This window comes from Anneissia japonica, unplaced genomic scaffold, assembly GCF_011630105.1.
Source record: "Anneissia japonica isolate Jap-2015-1 unplaced genomic scaffold, ASM1163010v1 scaffold288016_len413324_cov198, whole genome shotgun sequence".
Taxonomy (NCBI): domain Eukaryota; kingdom Metazoa; phylum Echinodermata; class Crinoidea; order Comatulida; family Comatulidae; genus Anneissia; species Anneissia japonica.
The window spans coordinates 167,069-187,894 of record NW_022739618.1 but is presented as its reverse complement, the minus strand read 5'-3'; the positions used below and the strand labels follow the sequence as shown (position 1 = coordinate 187,894).

Here is a 20,826-nt window from a genome sequence, read left to right as displayed (position 1 = left end):
TTCAATAACACTAGATACTTTACTGTACATGGAATTTTCAGAATAAGCACTGGCCGCATAAAACGCCCTGAGGAGTAGGCCGTTGGTAAACAGGAAAAAGCACGAGTAGCTTACTTAAATCAACAAAGAAATCTTCTCATATATCTAACCTGAAATATGCGACTTTTAAATTGTTAAAAAATATCTCTTAATGTACAGACATACATAAGTAAATTCCTTTAAACGGCTGCTTAGTAACTTAGCATTTAAAATTATCTGAATATAGCAATCTGATATTAGACAATCTATATTTGAAGCAAAAAAAAAAATCTTAAGATTTTTGCAACAACCTCTTCTGCGCTCTATAAGAAAAGCAGATGCTTCGAGGTTAAGATAATGATTTCAATTATCTCTTATTAGAAAATTGTATCGATGGAAGGAAGTATAATAGAATAAGGCACGTATTCCCAGGATCTGAGACACTGTATTTTTTTACTCTCTATTTATTAGGGTGACAAGTTCATACTCATAGCACAAATAATCATCATTATAGTTCTCGATTCTCTGGCTATATTAAGAAACATATCAATCAAGGGATCCGCAATCATGCTACCATCGGAATAAATTAAATGTAATCTAGAGCATAACTACTGCAAAAAATGGGTTAATGTTGTAGGCTAAATACAAGGAAGCACTGTAAAAAAAAAAAAAAAACTTGTTTTCACATTCAGTAACTGACCACAGGATAAAATAAATTCTGTGAAGCTTTATGTTATTAGTACTTCAAGTCCATCATTGAATCCATATTGACCAACTATGCACAATGAGCAACTTCTTCAGCTCAGGGGAGTACCAGTATTGCTAGCCATGGAGGGAGCTATGTATGGTGCTACAATAATCTACAAGGTAGACTAAGCACATATATAAAAGGGCTAATAAGACAATCCCTGCTCTGAAACAATGGCCCCCTTCTTCTGGAACAATACTGCATTCCACTACGTACATGCTACCGGAACTGGTGTGAATAAACTGTTGATTCATTCCATTTCAAAAATGTCCCATAATTTACCCAGCCAACCAAAGAGACTTATTAATTGAGACATGTTAAAACAGCCATGGCTGGTACCAGTAACCTAATACTACATAAGTATTTAGGCATCTACTTCCTTGGGAGAATTTCATCTAGTAAAATACTTTGTTAAAATGCTTCATAGCAAAAATAAACTGAATTTAATGACAGTTCCAACAGAACATTATTTTAAAATGTAAGATGATGTAACACCAACAGACTACCTGATAACTTGTTAGCAAGATATTCTTGACTAACACATAAACCAATCCACTTAACGCTTGTCAATCACGCGTGTTCTGTATCCTGCTGTTCACAAACACACATGTATGAAAACTAACACTACTTATCGATCACCCCTAATAAACACTAGTCAAGCTGCCTGGCTGTTTCTAAATATGGACACGCTAGTTATGCAAGCGAGGTAGAAGTTTGTAGCCATTATTAAAAAAAAAAGAAATCTGTCAGGGTAAAAGATGCAGCTTACAAGTTAAATAGCAGAGGTTTATGGCCATGTTTAACCTTAAAATATTTTTTTTTTTTTTTGTAAAATCTCACTGATGATTACCAGCAGTGAATAAACATAGAAAACTTTTCAACTATGCCTAAGCCATTTAGATTTACTGTAAGCCTCAAAAGATATGATTGTCCTAGACAGAATGCAAACACAGATGTAAGGTACCATACATTATGTATTTCTTATGTCTGTCCTATCTAAAAAAACTAAGTATAAAAAACAAATATCTCCTTTCCTACTTACTTATTTTTTAAAAAAATTTTTTTTTTTTGGGAAGGGGGCAGGAACAAACAAATGATGAACCCTATCCACTTGGCCTAACATTGCTTCAATACCAGACACATTCCATTTGATATGGATCAAAGCTATTTATATTACATACCTGACAATGCTAATATTTCCCTTTAAATGTGCCATCGGTATAAACAGTAAATCCCTGATTGGAAATATGATTTCAACTGTAAAAATGTAAATGTTATTGAGAGGCCATAAATTATTATAAATCATTTTTTATATAGACCATAAAGTATAAATTCTAGTGGTTAAATAAATATTCCTCACAATATCAACATGGTATGTTTGCTTTTGTGAAAAATATAAAAATCATGATGACTTATTCTAAAAAATTATGGTCATTAGATTAACAGATTATGATTAATAATCATTAGTTTTTGTAATTTATTAAATGTAGGAGGTGGCCCGACTAAAAGAGTATGTTTCTCGTTCTCTTGAAAATGCTTTTAAAAATGGATGATCCCTAGATAATAAACATCATAAAATATTACTTTGCAAATGGCCTTAATTATATAGCATTACCTGTAAAATTTGCATACTTAACAGTTGTCTGTTTAAACTAAAAGTAATTAGCCTTGTGATATTTTCCCAGCCTTAATTAGGCTATCTTCCAAGGCCAATCATTGTTATAAAGCATATTAATCACTTGTACACTTTGCTCTGGAAACCACTGCTCACCAGCTTGTGCAATTAATATTTCTGTAAATATATTCTATTCTTGTTTTCAGGCAAATCAGTTACTGAACATTGTATAAGCGAATACTCTAGGCTTTTAAAATATGTTCAAAACAGGAAGTGTAGGACTACAGTTGGTAATTTATTTGAATTGAAAACAGAATTGAAATCTAGGAGAAAGAACAACTATTTTAATGCACAAACATCATCACTACAACATTACATGTAACACATAGAACTTAATAGAAACAGCATGGTAACAATAGCAACATACAAATAAACCAAAAGAAAATTGGACATATGCAAAGTAGTAGAAAACTTAAGGTATGCAAGTCCTATAATAAAATTGAAGAAATGAATAGGGCCTACACACACTGTGAGAATGGTATATTAGATAAAATTAACAAATTCACTATATCAAATAACAAGGGCCTCCTTTATTATTATATTATTTTATTTTTATTATTTATTATTATTTTTATTTATTATTTTTATTATTATTTTTATCTTTATTTTTATTATTTAGCCTTTCAATTACAGAAATTTATTTATTTATTTACTGTAATTATCTTTCCATTGAAACAACTAGCCACATGTTTTTATCTACCGCAAATGGTTGAAAGGTTATCAATCAATGAAGGTGAATAAAACAATATTTTACTTTTATGTACAACAAGAGAACAAAGTACAAATGCGGAATCATCATTTAACAGTTAAGGCTAAGCCTAGTGAGGATTTAATAGAAAAGTTGTGAAAAAATAGGTAATCTGTTTAGACCAAGGGATTTAGTTTACAGTCATCACAAAATGCCAGCAACCTTCTAAAACCATTTATTTGGCAATGATGGCTAACTACCCACAAAGAAAATAAGCCCTGGAGGAATACCAGTACAAAGCAGCAATTGTTATCACCATGAGCCCAGTCAAGCAAGTGTAAAAAAATATCCTTGCCATCAATCTCCTGATTTTGCCCTCACAAAGTTGAAAATGCCAACAAAATATTGATTTCATGCCCAAGCAAGATTATAATTAATAGGCATCATTATTATTTGAAATATAAGGCCATTCACAATTTATCAACAATCTCATGAGTATATACACACAGTGAATTTCAACCGAAGTTAAGATACTTTCTATACTTTTAGTAATGCTAATTAAAATTATTATGCAAAAAAATACTGTAGTACTAACAGGGTACTTTGACTACATAAAAAAACCCAGACTAGAAAGGTGTTGCAAAATGAACAAATATGGAGAGAAAGCAGTAGTAGAAAACAGAGTAAATAATGTTAAAAAAACCATGAATTGCCTGTATCTAAAAAAAAAGAAAAAAAGTTAATATTATTATATGCATGCAATAAAGCTAAATATATTATACATAAAGAACAAAGAAAAACGTTTTGGAATTATTTATAGATTACTTGATGATGGATGGCGCACATTTTTTAATAATTACATCAGATTTGTATTAAAATCTGATGCAACATGCTAAACAACACGATATGTAATTATATTATCCATTAACCGAGTACTATCAAGAATCAGAGGCAATGAATGAAGAATTGATTAATGCCCTAAGAACTAGATTCTGCAGTAGCTGAGAATTTAATGAAGGCTTCAGAGAAGAGAGAAATTAATGAAGTATTTAGATAGGAGAGACAATGTGGAATGCACAAGATGACACCACACTGTAAAATATGCAATTAGGATAATGCACAGAATAATAATCATGAAACAAGATACAAGGTAATTTTCAGCCATCAACATGTATGCTATACTGCAGAGAGTATCTGGGATTCTAGGAAGGGGGAGGGGGAAGGGCTAATGGGGTGCGAAGGTGGAGTGAAGGGGAGCTAGCACGCAAAATAAGGTGATATGTGATTTTTATTTACTTGAACATAGTTTTTTTTATTCAAATATTTTCTGGGAAGGCGTGAGCTTTTTTAGAGAGGGGCATGTGCCACCATGCCCCGCCCTAGATACGGCACTAACTATAATTATTTATAGCTATTTATCGACTTGTCAAGTAATTCCAATCACAATTTCAGTAACTTGTCATTAATAATAATTTATGAAAAGCTTGAACATTATAAAATAATTAACTATTGTTTATACTATTTTAATATTTATTAAGGATCTAAAATATAAATTGAATTTTTCATACCATATACTTTTTATAACAACCAGTACAATTTTGCAAAGGCTGTGTTCTTACTTTTTTCAGGCTCAAAATGTTCTTATTTTACAAACGAAAATTATTTCGTTGTACAGCTGTATATTACTGTTATAAAAATAACCTTTTAAAACATTAATACTTTACTGTATCTGTTGGTTTTTCTATTTTTTTTTCATTCTTATAAAAACCTCATTTGACATTTTTCTTATAAAAACCTCATTTGACATTTTACCTCAGCCTCAATTTGTTCTTATTTTGTTCTTATTTTTAAAGCAATTTCAGCCTCGGTGTTCTAATAAGAATGTGTTCTTAAAAATAAATTATTTTACAACTATCATAAATCCACCAAATCAAATTTTTAGGGACAGACAATGACTCTATGAGGCTTGAAAATTTAGGTTATAGGTAGTGATGTGAAAAAATGTTGACATTAATATATTTTATTACAGTTGAACAACAGACCTTGAAATTAGAAGTTGGAAACCATCAAAACCACAGCACACCATTATCATATAAATAAAAGATTACTACTAATAACAGCCCAATTGTGCCATTAACACATCAACTGTTCATTAACAATGAGTGCTGTACTATTATGAAATCGTTGAATTTGAAAGCATTCACTGTTATATCACATACAGGGAACCCTGTAACAGTGCCTATCCCTAATGGGCTCATAACTAACCAAATGTTGTTTATAGTTGGCAATTGCTTTTGAGAACTATGCTGTGACCTTGTGAGTTGTAGGTCACCATAGTAGCCATTTTGGCAAGAATGTCTGTATAAGCTCATATTACCAATTCCACAAAGTCAACATTCGCCCTTCTATTCATCCACTTGACAAGCGAAACAGCTAGAAAACAAGCACATCCATCTTGTAGGGGGAAATAATACAATATAAACATTTAATGTGATCTGCTAGTAGTTTAAGTAATTGCCTTATTCATATAGTAGGTTAAAATGACAGCTTATTATTTTAGGTGTTTACTTGATTTTTATTGAAAAAGGATATAATCAACAACCATCATTAGGTTAAAATCTCAACACTAGGTCAAAATAATTAATATGTAGTTTAATTAGTTTAGTGCTCAACTTAGTATCTCATGATTACTGGTTCAACTAGAGCCAGTACAGTAAACCAGAATCTGAATAGCATCAAAATTAACCAACTTAAAATGAGACAAAAAGAGAGACTACAGACATAATTCAATAAGGAAATTGAAATAACCCTGAAGTAAAAAATATTAATAGATAGGCCTACATGTTGAAGGAGAGAGGAAGATTTGGGGACTGAATAATTGAGTTAAAACATAAGTTTAAATACGTAATACCAAAAAAAGAAAAAAAAAACAAAAACAAAAAAAACAAACCATATTTAACATCATCAATAACATTGTTTCCCTTTATAAATAAACAATTCATGGTATATACAGTAAAAAAAATCCCTCCTTTGAAACACCTTAATTAAGGGGACACCACTATTAACAGGACACTTTTTCGGCCATCAAACAAAGAAAATTATATATCTTTTAACACTACGGCTAACCCCTATTCAGGAGACACATCTATTAGAGGAAACTTTCTTTGGTGTCAAAGGTGCGCCTTTATAGGGTACTACTATGTATTATAGGCCTACTATCCTTGTGAAGTTTTGCAAATGATCCCTAGATAAACATATTCCATTACCTATTATAATTAACATGAAGAGAAGATACTATCTATCTAATGTACAAAGTTCAACAATCAGTCAGACGCAATCAATAAGTGCAAGCTTCACAGCAGTATATGACAGATTTGCATCTGATAATTTGCATTAGATAATATAAGAGCTGCCATCCCAACAAGTACCATCATTTTTGTAATATTAAATACTGGTTTGTTTTTTTTGTGATAGTTAATAGGTTACTTTTTCCAATGCTCAAACTTTTTATAAATTAACAGCATAATTTTAAATTAAATTATAAGTCTTATATTTAATTAAAGAATGAAACTTTTTTATAATGGAAATTATTATTTCTACAAAATGATTTTATTCACTTGAAGAGCATACTATTTTATTGTGTTAAAATGTTAGTTTGAATGTGTGAATGCAAATGACAGAGTTATTTAGCATAGTAGTAAGCAACAGATAAAAAAAATCACTGAATCTAATCATTCATAATAAAATATAGAACAGAAATAAAGCAAAAACTGGGTAAAATATATTCATTATAACTTAGAGATATTCACTCTGTCCCTATAGTAGTAAGTGCAGTAACAAACAAGGACATCATAGTACAACAAAGATTTACTGGTACTGTAAATCCCTAACAACAAAAGATGTACTCTAGGCCTTGACAATGGATATAAAATAGCTACTGGTTATAATGAGGAATTACTAACACTACAGGAAGATAAAAATTGACTTAAGCAATAAAAGGGCAGAATTATCTTGATTTGAAATTCATGTTTTCTTTTTTTGTGCATTTGTTTCAATCCATTAAGGGAAACACTCACTATAGTAATTACTAACTACAGTATTGGAATTCTGAGATGCTCATTATAAAAAATAAGGAGTCTGTTGTTGCTCTCATTTATGAGAAAATATGGAAATTTATAGCATTTCAATCTTGGATCTTACATTTTTAGGACAAACTTGTTTCTTTCATGATGAATTGTGTCGTATGTAGCCTAATTTATAATATGCTGTTGGCAGAGAATGTCTGCAATACAAAGGATATACATTAACAACCTTTCTACCCTCTCCTCCATGTTTCACTCCCAAAAGTCACAAAAATCAGACAAAACATGCGCTCAGGATGTTGGTTTTCAACATGATTGACAAGGGTTAATGTCGGATTACGCTAAATTATTACCAGATGATATGTGGGACTTCCATTTTTAAGTGTGTATTTCCTTTCGAAAAATGTTTCAGAACTACAGTAGTAAGAAGGGACGAATATTCTCCTCAATGTTATTTTGTCATTCAAACCAGAATTTTAGGCAACAGAATTTTCAAAATTATTTAAAAAATAAAAGACTGGCTAAAGTAAAGCATGCATGTGATTGTGAGAAGGAACTTTAACCACAAAGTGGAGCTTATCTTATCTTTTTCTTAATATATCCATCCTTGAACCTGCAGTGTACTGTATGCTGAAGATATGTTATCTTTAAAAAAATTAAAAAAAAATATCCCAGATCTGTTCCCTTTGTTGATACAAAGTCTGTTATTCAGAAGTTTTGCAAGTGATAAGTTGCTTGTGGAATTGTCTTGTAAAAAATAATTTGAAATCTCTGAAGTATGTTTGTGGCGGTTCAACGACTAACCAACCATTGCATTGCCAAGTGCACTTAAGATACCGCAATGAAATTGCTTTCTCATGTACTTCATGGAGAGATGATAAATACAGTTAATAATGTCACCTTTTCAGAGGATGCTACTAGACCAATGACAAAGGCGCAAGTTATACCATGTGAATACAGTATGACATATATCCTATCCAAGAATAATGCTCTGTTCACACTATACTATTAAGTTTTCATTTAATAAATATCTGTGATAATGTGGATAGACTTTAAATTATTTACTAATGTAAGCAACTGTACCATATACACTCTTATTTAAGCATTTGAATAAAATTACTCTAGAAATAAAAGGGTTAAATTTTACTAGAGTGAGAAAAGCTCCTAAAATTGATAAATTTATGCAAATTATTCAATAGAATTGTTGCAAAATGATAAAAAGTATATGTAAGTATTCAAAAGACAAGATTGAAAGAATCATCAAATATGATTAACAAATATAAGAAAAAGAGTCAAGGTTATTTTCTTTGAATAGGGAGCTTTTGATATGTGTGACGACACAACGCTAGAACGGAATCACTCATGCGTGACGGTACTACCTGGCGTCCTACGTTCGTCTGCATACGTAGATTTGGCCAAACTGCGTTCCAGAATCTACTTGACGAGGTGACCTTAAATTTCTTGCATGCGCAGATGACTTTTACTGACGTCATTACGTTCTATGTCCTACCGTCGTCATGCAATAGAAAGCTCCCTATTGACACCAGACTGGTTGAAAGTTCTCTGACCCATGAACTATGAACTATAACACATCATAATCTATTCTCTCATCAATCTTCTTGCATACAACTCCCTCCCCACTCACAAATGTCATGGATTCTTTTACAAAGCTTCTCATTAAACTACAATGCAACAGTAGCCTATCTTATTTGATAGTGTGTTGAGATAAATGACTAAAATAAGGGCTGCATGCACTATGGAGATACACTTAAGCCATAAAAATGACGCAAATAGAAAAGTGCTAGAGTTCAAAAGTACATTCATCTCCAAAAATTGGTTTCTCTGCCAATTCTCTTGCATTTATCTGACTACAGTAGGCCTGACTTTCTATCTTCTCTCAGTGGCAGCACTGGAAATGCTTTAAAGTTAAAGGTTAGACCAAGGTTCATGACAGGGGTCATGACCCCTGACAAAGACAAGAGGTCCAAGTTTCCTGACACTAACAAGAGCCCAAATTCATCGCAGTCCCACTGTGTTTGGAGTAAGTTTTAGGAACAGGTCCTGAATTGGCACTCTAAGAGTGTAAACATTTCTTTTGAAAGCAGTGTCCAAAAAAAATGACAAGGTCCTTAAGGTCCCTAGACCAACCACTGGCACCGCCACTCCCTAGCCTATATCTTTTTTAGCCTTGCCTGATTTTTTTACTGCACCATAGAGCAGCAAGTGTTGCATGGATATTCTAGCTTGTGCGCAAATTAAACATCTTCCTGTGATTAGCAGTTTAAAACCTTACTGTTGGTTCAGTAGGAAATAAATTAATTCACATTAAATTCCAAGGTTGACGTTGGCTTTCACCCCCGTTGTGCCACTTTGTAATTTTCTTAATTAATTTAGATTAACCTTTTCCGCACATTGATAATTTCGGCTTTCATCCTTCTCGATAATATTATTCTATGTCTTTCTAAGAAGTACATGTGGTTAAAATATGCACAAACCTCAAACGGATGTATCTGGAGAGCAGTTGGAAACGCACGGGTTCGATCGTGGAAAAATTCTATAGGATTCAGGCCTGATGACTCAAGACCAAGTTTATCTTCAATTACCTCAAAATTCTGTGAATTATAAAAGAGGAAAGCAAAAATTTACGTCATTAAATATTATCAAAATTTTGTGAATTACAAAAAGAAAGTAAAAAATAAATCAACAAAAATGTTCAAATTATATTTTTATGTACTCACAATTTTGTAATGATTATTTTTATTCAATAATTTACAATGCATACTTTATATTATAAAATTCTCTTATAATATAGTACATCTTTAATTTTTTGCTACTGTCTAGAATTTAATGTTCTATACTTTCATTTACAATTTATTAGGTTAAATTCTAATCAATATTTACCTTCATTTATTGAAAATGAATTATGTAATCACCTGTTTAATTATGTACACAACTGATGTTCAAAATAATGCTAGTACTTATAAACCATCAATTACATTGTTATTGTCAACTAGTACAATTAGGCACAATAAGGAAATGCAAGACAAGAAGGAAGATTACAACAAAAATCATGTCAGTGCAATTAGAATGAATTCAACGTGTTACTTTTTCTAGATCCTCGTGCCGACCTGTGTGGTAATCAAAAGTAATTGTTCTTTGTCCTCCTTCCATAATAATCAGGTCACATGACATAGACACTCAAGACATTTTAATATGGAGCATTTAGAATACAATGTGATGAAAAATTAATTGAAATGTTGAAACATCTAAGATGTAGAAACATTCCATCAACAATACATTATTTATTATTTATGGCATTTTTAGTAATATTTAATATATATATATTCTAAATTCTAATGACATGCTTAATATTTATTTAACACTTTTAATGTTTGCTGTTTATTTGTGATACCCTGTATGCGCTTGATGAAGCCATGACCTGGCTTTTATGTTTTTTTAAAATTCAAATTAATAATTCTAGGTTCCTGTACATTCAGATTATAAGGGACAGATTTATAGAATTATAATTAAAGTCAATGTGTAAAATATCAATGAAACAATTAATCATATTGTAGCAAATAATTTAAGAAATAATGACAGGAAGCAATATTATTTGGTTTAATTAACTAACCAAATCACTAGCATTATTAAAATGCAATAAAAATTTATTTACATATTAAGTAATGATTGTAAAAATGAGATTAAAGGAATTTTTTTATCTACTTCAGAAAAAGGAGCATTCAAAATATTAAAATAAAAGGGAAGATTTAACAAGGATTTGGAGCAGGCATCCAGCTTTCATAAATTTGCATTCCAAGTCTGCTAGTACAATCTTTTTAATATGCAGAACAAAATATCCAGAAAATCCTACATGAATGATTTAAAGGGACATTCCTGGGAGACTATATGGCATTCCTACGACTTTGTTCGACACTTAACTTATAGGTCTAGACATTCCCTGCAACGTTTTTTTCCAGTACAAAACATTTGTTTAATCATGACCAATCTCTGAATCTTATTGATGTGCCAATCAAATATTCAAATTAGTCTGTTTACAAGAGAGCCTGAATAAGATTTTTTATTCTTTGGCCCTACCAACAATTATCTACATAAAACCATGAGGCTGCACCTTTAAAGATTTTGTAGCAGGGAGCATATCCATGGCAACTATTAATAGCCTTGGCATTAGCAGTGAGATAAATAGGCAAATAAAGAGGAATGACAGTTTGACAGAACTAATGATTTACACTAATGGTAAGTACCTGATCTCCTTTTTCTATCTTATTACATTCCTAGAAAACATGAATTTTGTATCAAGAATTCTCGATTTGGTTTTTTTTTCTCACTGCTCCGAATACTATTAAGTTGTATTTTTTTTTTACTTGCAATATACAATTGTAAAATGCATTAAGATGTGATTTTCCACACATCAATCTTTTAATATTCGTACATACGAAAACAGCTTTTGTTTTCATGAAATCGATGAATACCATTAATATAATTGATTGAAACTGTAGCATGTAAAAATCACCAGAAATGCTCAATCACTTTATTTCTTGTCGTAATGCATTCGTAATAATAACTTAACAGCAAATGGGAATGGAAGCAGTTGGCGAGGTGGGTCTTTCAACTTTAAGGCCGAGAGCTTAATTCCTACTCTGGTCACTTGCTTATGCCCTTGTGAAATGTATTTTATCACTATTTTTGATCTATAGTATACCTAGGATTTAAAGGCATGTACTTAGTACTATAAGACGCTAATTTCTAGCTGCTGCATCATACAGGTAAATGAGTAGTCCCACAACAACAAGCCGAGTTTGTTCAATATACAGTCGAGTCTGCCAAAGTCGACTCTGTTTAAGTCAAAAAAATTCGCGTCAGTCGAATTTTTGAAAAAGTCCCAATTCTTTCCTATGTATTACTGTGTAAATTGTTTGTTTAAATCAAATTTTTATAAGTCGAATTTCAGCTATATCAACGGAATTTCCGGTCCGGATAGGCCAATTTTAAAGTAATTTCAACCACACAATTCGAAGTTCCAAATTTTGTAGCGTACGTGGGAAAATACACAGCCGTGGGAAAATACAAAGTTGAATCCTTGTTGTACGGCAACAAGTTAGCCAAGTCAAAACTAACATCTCAGACAGCGCGATGTGGAACTTGGATCACACGATCGTATGTCGTAAGTTGCAGTCTACTCTCACAATACAGACACCCCTCCAGACCGGCTCCAATGTTCAGTTTGTCGTCCAGTTCAGTTTAGAGAACTTGTATTGAACCCATTTTGAACAAGATTATTGTAGTCTGGGCCTAGCTATTTAACTGATTTATCAAAGCCCTGGATTCTTTTGGCTAGGCCTAGCCTAGCCTACGCAAATTCAACACATTATATAATAATACATGTTGTTTTGCTGTACTGCTCAGCAAATTTAATTATTACCAATAAAATTGATGCGATTTTTATATTGTTTTTGCGTGCATTTTTTTAGGTCTGTTTTTCCAAGCACACATTCTTTGTTGGGCAATGCCACTTGCTGGTCGGCAGTCTAGTTGTAAACAGAATAGGTCACGCCCCCCAAAAACTCTGCCTGCCCGCCAATTGGTCCGTTTTCGAGGGGTGTTTTGCACTAGACATGTGCTTCGGCTGTGATGACGTCAGATCGCCCAAAGTTTCATAGTGCGTGACAGTAAACAAGCTCGGTGTAATCAAGAATGTTTTGTTAAACAAATTTATAAAACAAAGCAAAAAACAAATAAGAAACCCTCATGGTATTATTTTAGAGTCAAATCTAAATAAACCTAACAAATTAGATTTTATTCTCTACAAATTTCCTCCGTAATAAAATTAGTAACTTGTTTTGAATGGCATCTTGAGGTGCATTTGCAATTTACACTGACGAATCTAACGAATTTGAATTAAGACGTCTACTAAAAAGAGTAACCAGTGGGAACTTGCTTTGTCAAGCTCCGTCTTTATTTCAAGTTGATTCCAAATGGTTTTGAAGGATTAAAAGCAAGAATATACACTAATTAAAACATTGGAATGCGTACCTAAATTTCACTTTATAATTAACCAACAAAACGTCTACTGGCGTGTCATGTTAATCAACAGATAATCTTCATGGCAATGCGAGTACAGCTAAGCGTCTCGTTTTCAAAGTGTGTGGTACGCTTGTCGAATTTTTGAAAAAGTCAAGAATACACTAAAGCAAGAATATACACTAATTAAAACATTGGCATGCGTACCTAAATTTCACTTTATAATTAACCAACAAAACGTCTACTGGCGTGTCATGTTAATCAACAGATAATCTTCAAGGCAATGCGAGTACAGCTAAGCGTCTCGTTTTCACAGTGTGTGGTACGCTTGTCGTTAAACGATGTCTATTTAACTATCTTCTAGTTTTTCCAGTGAGTGTTACCGTCCTGAATTGGACAAATCGTCCGAGATTCGGAATAAGGAGTTCATGTTTTCAGGAAAGTATTTTATTAAAAGAAGAATAGGAATGATTTTGGGACTTAAAAAAATGTTCGGTTTTGTGTGAAATTGATTTTGTGGGCATTGAGTACACATAGTATTGTTCTATGTTAATATATTTTTTTTTTTTCTCGAAAATATGCAAGTCGAAATCTGTATAACTCGATCTTTTTATGCCAGTCCCATTAGATTTGACTTAGGCGGAGTCGACTGTAATATATGTATTTGTTTCAATGTCCCAGGTAATAACTGAAAGTGCCTAGATTAAGCAATGCACTATATAAGATAGACATTTCTTTTAGAATATGCAGAGTACTTAAATCTGTATCTGGGAGGTAAGTAGTGTTAAAAAATAACTTACCAATGCAGGCCAAAGTATACTGGCACCCCTGGTTGAGTACGGATCACTACGTTTGCACCAAACAATTGTTTTCTCCACTAGAAATACCAGGTTAGTCTCTTCATGAACTTTAACCCAATCACGTTTTTCCCAGTCTTGCCCATCAAATTCTACATATACCTAAAGATAATAATTAAAAAAAAGGTAATTATTAGGAAAATTTCTTATTTATATATTTTAAATAATATATTTGAATTGAATATAAGAAGGCCTTATTACAAAGTTAGATATTTATAATTCATGTTTTTCCATCCAGGTATTTTACAAGGGTATGCACCTTCGCCTTAATTCTTTATCTTATTTAAGGCCTAGGCACACACAAATTCTCACTGGGGAACAGTGAATGAGATACAGATTTTTGAATATTTAATAACTGGGAGAAAAAGGTTTTGAAGGAAGTTCATATTTTACAGGAATGTTGAGTACTTCAGTTAAAAAAGGTCACCAAACAAAAAAAAAAACAAAAAAAAAACAGAAGAGTAATAGTAAGAACATCAAAAAATGTATCAATCAATATTTGTAACATAAAATTTCCAATGGGATGCATTGCACTCAGTATGAAAATTATGTAGCGAAATTTGTGATTGGTGAATGTATATAATTCTGAATCATGAAGCCAACGACCTTTGATGAATTTGTTAATATGCTGTACACATGCTGTGATATTTATAAATCGTCCTATATTACTTTAAAATAAATCTCTGAGACTGAGAAAAAAAAAGGAAAAAACATGTGTGAAAACCAGGTCAACGACTCCCTATTTACAATGCAAAAATTAGGAGGTCATCCATTACATTCATCATTTTAACAATGAGTAGAAAACATTGTTTCTGTATACCCGTCCTTCCCCCTAAAATAATACACAATTAAATGATTATTTTTGTCATGGTGAGATTATCATTTTCATAATAGAATACATACTGTATGCCAACAGTGTCAACCCCTCCCCCTTGCATATTTGTACCAAATTGACAACAATTTAATGGATGGTCCCCAAAAGTAAATGCTTGAGGTTATGTTTCTACTGAAAATCGTTCATTGAAAAAACCATTCTCAGAAACCGTTTTTTCTTACTCAATAAATAAACCACATCCTTAAATTCAATTTCTATAGACATAATTTATGATAGCCATAAAATATATTTTAGATGCGGGTGAAATCTATAAGAACAGAGATTTGTTTTTACTCTATATATTAACAAAAAATATTATTAACTCCTGTTTATTTTATTTGTCTATAAAGCAAATTTAAAAAAATATATCAATATCATTATATTTTATAAAAATAATCTCCCATCACAGAGAAAATAATACTGACTAGGCTTAATGACATCATGGAATAAATAATAACTTAAATATCATCTTCCTTTACAAACTGCAATATACCCATACTATAATACTGAGTGTGACTAACAGTACACACGTTAATACATTAATGGGTAGATATTTTGTATAAAGGATGTAATATATTCAATGCATACCATCTTTCCATTAACAGTATTTGACAAAAAATATCACCTTATATTGTGTTTTTACACAAATATTCAAAATTTGCACTATATGTCTGAGTGCAAAACAATCATACATGATTAATAGTAGATATCATTCATTATTGTTAGACTAGCAGGCAGCCAATAAAATGTAAAATGTACTCAAAGACGACTGACTGTTTGATCAAAGATATTAACCTCACACCAAGACAAAATCAATTTCTACAGTTTAAATTACACACCTTCACAACTTGGTATACACCTACGCACACTTTCATAATAAAAACAAAATTATCTATAGAATATAATTAGACCTTACAGAATTTTACATCATTTTCTCAAATGCCATTGAAAAAAACAAACAAACAAACAGAATGGTAAACTTTTGTTAAATTATAATTGAGTTTAAAATGCTTGATGCTTTGCCAAATGTATTTTCCAAAAAGGTCTCCCTTGTGGTTGTAGACAAATGTTTGTCTCATAGTATGAAGTAGATTTGAAAGCCAAGTGTAGGTAGGAATGAGAGATGGCTACAAACATGAACCACCCTAGGGGCTTAGTTGATGTGAACACAATGCGAGCTAATGCATCATTAATCATTCGCCATTAATGCAGAAACTCTTAAGACTACTTAAAATACAACAGATATGGAAACCACATAATTTACCTCACACTTGTAGAAACTTGTTTGTTCGCCTGTACACATAATATCCAACGTTATAATTATATTATTTACATGGACTAAGATTTTTCCATCAACTAGTTTAAATACCTTGAATTAGTAGCCTCGCTATGCTCCAACTAGCCGAAACATCTTGCGTAAATATCAAATAATATTTCTGTTTTTCTTCTTTTTTTTAATTGTGCAGTAACTCTACAATGTATTATCTGTCAAAACAAATCTTAATTCCATGTACAGATAATAGAAATAGATATTACATTACATCATGTATACCTGTACAAGCAAGATGTATTGTATGAAATGCATCCACTGTGAAGACTTGGAAAGTGCTCTGCATAAATACAAAGTACCAAATAGCACCAAAACAGAGTTTTTCATCTTTTCACATTCTTTGTGAACTTGTCTTCATTTAATATTTCTTTCTATTTTTTCATGAAACAAATAATTTTATAGAAATCTAATCACAAATCCCTTAAGTAATGCATGAGTATTGATGGATGTCTAGGCTGTAATAAGCCTTGACAACTGACTGTGGTGTTGTAATCTTTATGGAAAGGGTGCTGAAAACAGGGAGCTTATGCTTCAATATTTTCTTTAAACCTGGACAGACAAACACATGGAATTTTTTAGCTGGAGATTAATTCTCTTCTTAATAGTATCCTGTAGACCTTACAAGGTACTTTATTACATAGATCTTTAATTAAGAACAATATCCTTTTACTTTAATTGTTGTGAAGACTAAACTAATGATTTTGAAATTAATTTCCTACTTAAATGATACTTTTTGTATCATCTAACTGACTTACATGCATCTTCCCATAATAACCCCTATCATCCCAACATCCCTTTGGCTAGTTGTAACTACAAAATGATCAATATCCCTCTAATCATGTTAATTTACAAAAATGTGAAATGTATTAAAAACAACGAAAAACAAATTAAATCGGGAATAGCCTAGAGGCCAATCAATCATCAGGCAAGCCCACAGCTAATAACCTGTTTATGGCATCACGTGTGGGATCAAACGGCCTCGGCGCCAAATAACGCTTGCAGACCACCACATACTACAACCTTTCGCTGGTTACACTGTGAACACCAATAACTTGATACTAAATAAAAATAACTCGCTTCTGGTCATGAGACCTGAAGCGTGGAGTGTGAATTGATAGTTTACATCCTAGATACTGAAGGACTTGGCTTTGAACAACTGTAAATGAGACAGTAACAGACAGAATTAAGGACTATTTCAGCAATTGCCCAATACTCAACCCAAATACACAGAGGGGGCTGATGAAACAGTGTATACCTATTTTTTAAGAGTGAATAAATTCATATACAAGTTCATGTAATAGATTTGTACTAACAAGGAATATGGATGTTTTTATAGAGATATATATCTAGCCGAAGTCTTTTGCTAAATCATCTGAAGACATTCACTTTATAACTACAGGTACCTTTCACTCCTCTATATATGAAATATTTTCTGTTAGTTAAAATATTAAATATCCATTAGCTCTTTAGTTTTGTGCTACGCTGAGAGTAAGTTAGGTTAATAACATTATTAAACCTTAAAGAAAAGGTTATGAAATTTTTAAAAAGATGAGACATTTTAGATAGATAGAGGCAACAGATGGGGGAAGAATAATTCTCAAAGAAGTCCTTAAAGTGATACACAATGAAAATGGGAAGTGTTTAAGGACTTGTATTTGAAATACAAGCTTCTAACATCCTTGTTCATTGTTAGTACCAAGAAACCATGTCTGAACAACCATGGCATCAAATAAACAAACCTCATGGTTAAAATCATTGACCTATAAACAAATAAACAAGATTAAAAAAGAACATGGACTATGAGGTTAATTAATAATAGTCAATTTAATGTTAAGTTGGATATGACCTTGAATTCCTAGGCCAGCACTATTTACTACTACTCACAGTACATAGCTTTTAACAACTTCAGTCACAAAAGCCCATCCACTTCGACCTACCCCTGAGAATAGCTTTCATATTTATGGCTCCTGATATATCCTTCCAGTTTTAAGTTTACCATTGTTTTGTGGTGTAGATTGATGCCAAAATGATTTATTTGGCTGCAGCCTTTGTACACTTCCTATCAAATCTCAATTTTCTCTTATCTCCAAAGTAATTTGCTGAATGGTTTGAATTTAATATGTTCACTGGTCTGTTAAATGTATATAATGCATGCACTGTGTAGTCAACAATTTAATGGTTGTAAATTAAATGTGAACAAACCACACATACTGATATGCGCTTATTTCATTAAAACTTTGGTGAATCATTTCCCAATGAGGGGGTGGGAACAAAACTCCCTAGACAGGGGACGGGGTCATACATGGGTTAACAAAACATTATTGCACAGTTACATACTAGTTGAGATGTCAGATAATTAATTGAGAATAAATGCATGTCCCCCTATTGGGATTCCAATTCAGGACCCTTCAATTACATTATGGATTCTACAACACTAAAACAAGGTGAAGTTGATGTTTAACACTTACTACCTAGTATTTCCTATGTAGTGTACACCTACGGAGGTTAAAAAGATAACTATTTCCAAGTCATCACTAACAATGAGGACACATTTTAAATGTACCGATTCAGCATTTTGTTAAAGACTTTACACTACCGCAATCATCATATAAATCCACGTCATAAAATGTTAACAAAAAATTATACTAAACATAGAAACACCTAATCAACTTTAAAATAATGTTTTTCATTCTGGCCGAAAAAAAAACTAAAATTTCATAAAGGTTTATAAAACACAGCAATGAGCAAACTATATGGAAATATTTTAGAATACAGTAGACCCCTCTTTAGGACACCCACTTTTTTGGCCAACGTAATGGCCCCTATTCAGAAGGCATCCATGTTAACGAGACATTTTTTGGTCCCAAAGGTGTCTCCTTAATTCTACAGTAGTTTTAACTGATTTGGCGAAGAAGATAACAGTAGACTACAACCTATTTATTACACTGACCCTAACGACTAAACAAAATTGCACTCTATATCACATCCAGCCAAATCAGTGTCAAGAGGAGCAAAACAGGATGCAATGAAATCAATTACAATTAACCAGTCTATTACTGAGTTCATGAAGGCTCTTGATTTCTTACGTTCTTCCTTGATAGCGTGTAAAATCTCACTAACGATCTAGCTGCCATTTTATCTGTCTTGTAAGCAAGCCAAGCCGTCAATTAACATTTCTGAGTTTTAACAGGATGGATGGATATATTTATTCGGGGTAAACGCAAAGGATGACCCATGAAAGTCTGAAGATGACATATTTCCAGTGGGGTCCTTCTGGTGGTGATTGAGCAGTACACCGGGACACAATCCCACTACTCTCTTCCGAAGAGTGTACTGCGTTCTTTAACATGCACATTGACTATAACGCACACAAGATCAAATCGCTAATGGTATAGTCCCATAGGGTATAGTCTACATATATTTCACCTCGAATTCTACATTTATATTTATCTGTTCATACCTTTTTAAGTGAAATTTTTTTTAAATTAAGTAAATTGCTAAGGGCTCCTGCCTAATTTTCCCTGTGGACACCATAATTATTTAGAATATAACCTCACATACAATAAATTGATCAGAAGAAGTTATTTTCAGTTTTAGTCAGCCAAATACTTGGAAAAATATAAAGATAATTTGAATAAATCCTGATTCACTCAATCTTTTTATACTACTGGATTAATATCCATATTTGGCTAAATGCAATACGACATAAATTTGAAGTTTATATCTTTGTTGAGACAAATACCATCATGAAATTAGCTGATATCTAGAGGTAGATGTGTATAGCAATCATCAACACAGTAATTACAAATGATTACCTAGCAAATTATATTAGTTGAAGCCATTAGTAGACAACCACAGTTGCCACAGCAGAGAAATAATAAACAAGCAACCCAACACTTGCAGCTGTACTTTGGAGCCTGCGCAATATCATGTACTAGCAACACCATGCTAAACACCAGAGGCAGAGGTGGAATATGAGACAACCTGGAATTTCATTGGGAATGGGAGCTCATCAATTCAGTACAAACTACAATTTGATTCCTAAGTATTAATCTTCAATTCAAGCTCTTGTTATATATGGCTATTTTCAGATTTTAAAAATAATTTTAGAACCAAAGTTTTTCATAAGGTCCTATAAAAAAAATTATTAGTTTATCACCCGCTCCCTCATCACTTTTGGGAAAAATCTGATTTTTTAAATTTATTTATTTATTTTTTTCAATCAACATATATTTTTATTTCAAACGGTCCTTTTTCCATCTTTTTTCACTTGAAAAGCTCAGGATTTTTTGCAAATATGTTTACTGGTACAACAAAAACATCTTTTTTAAATATAAATTTGATTTCATTCTTATGACTTTTTATATGTGTCCCTAACCATTGATTTACTTGTGAACATTGGTAAAACGAGGGCAGGGTTAGCAAAAAAAAAACAAAAAAAAAACAAGCTTCCCTCCCTCATTAGTTTTTATTCTTTGATAGGGTGATAAACTAATAATTTTTTTTATGGGACCT

At 32.1% G+C, this 20,826-nt stretch overlaps 1 protein-coding gene across 2 annotated transcripts in view; it reads right to left on the bottom strand.

Annotated features, from left to right (window-relative positions):
- The window catches only part of LOC117117954, a 78,567-nt gene that overhangs the window by 53,550 nt on the left and 4,191 nt on the right, over nucleotides 1–20,826 (bottom strand). For both annotated transcript variants that reach the window (XM_033262443.1, XM_033262444.1), the window contains exons 2-3: nucleotides 14,051–14,209; nucleotides 9,707–9,823 (exon numbers count right to left, since the gene is read on the bottom strand). In XM_033262443.1, coding sequence (XP_033118334.1) covers nucleotides 9,707–9,823; nucleotides 14,051–14,209 — 276 coding nt within the window. The remainder of the gene's footprint in view (nucleotides 1–9,706; nucleotides 9,824–14,050; nucleotides 14,210–20,826) is intronic.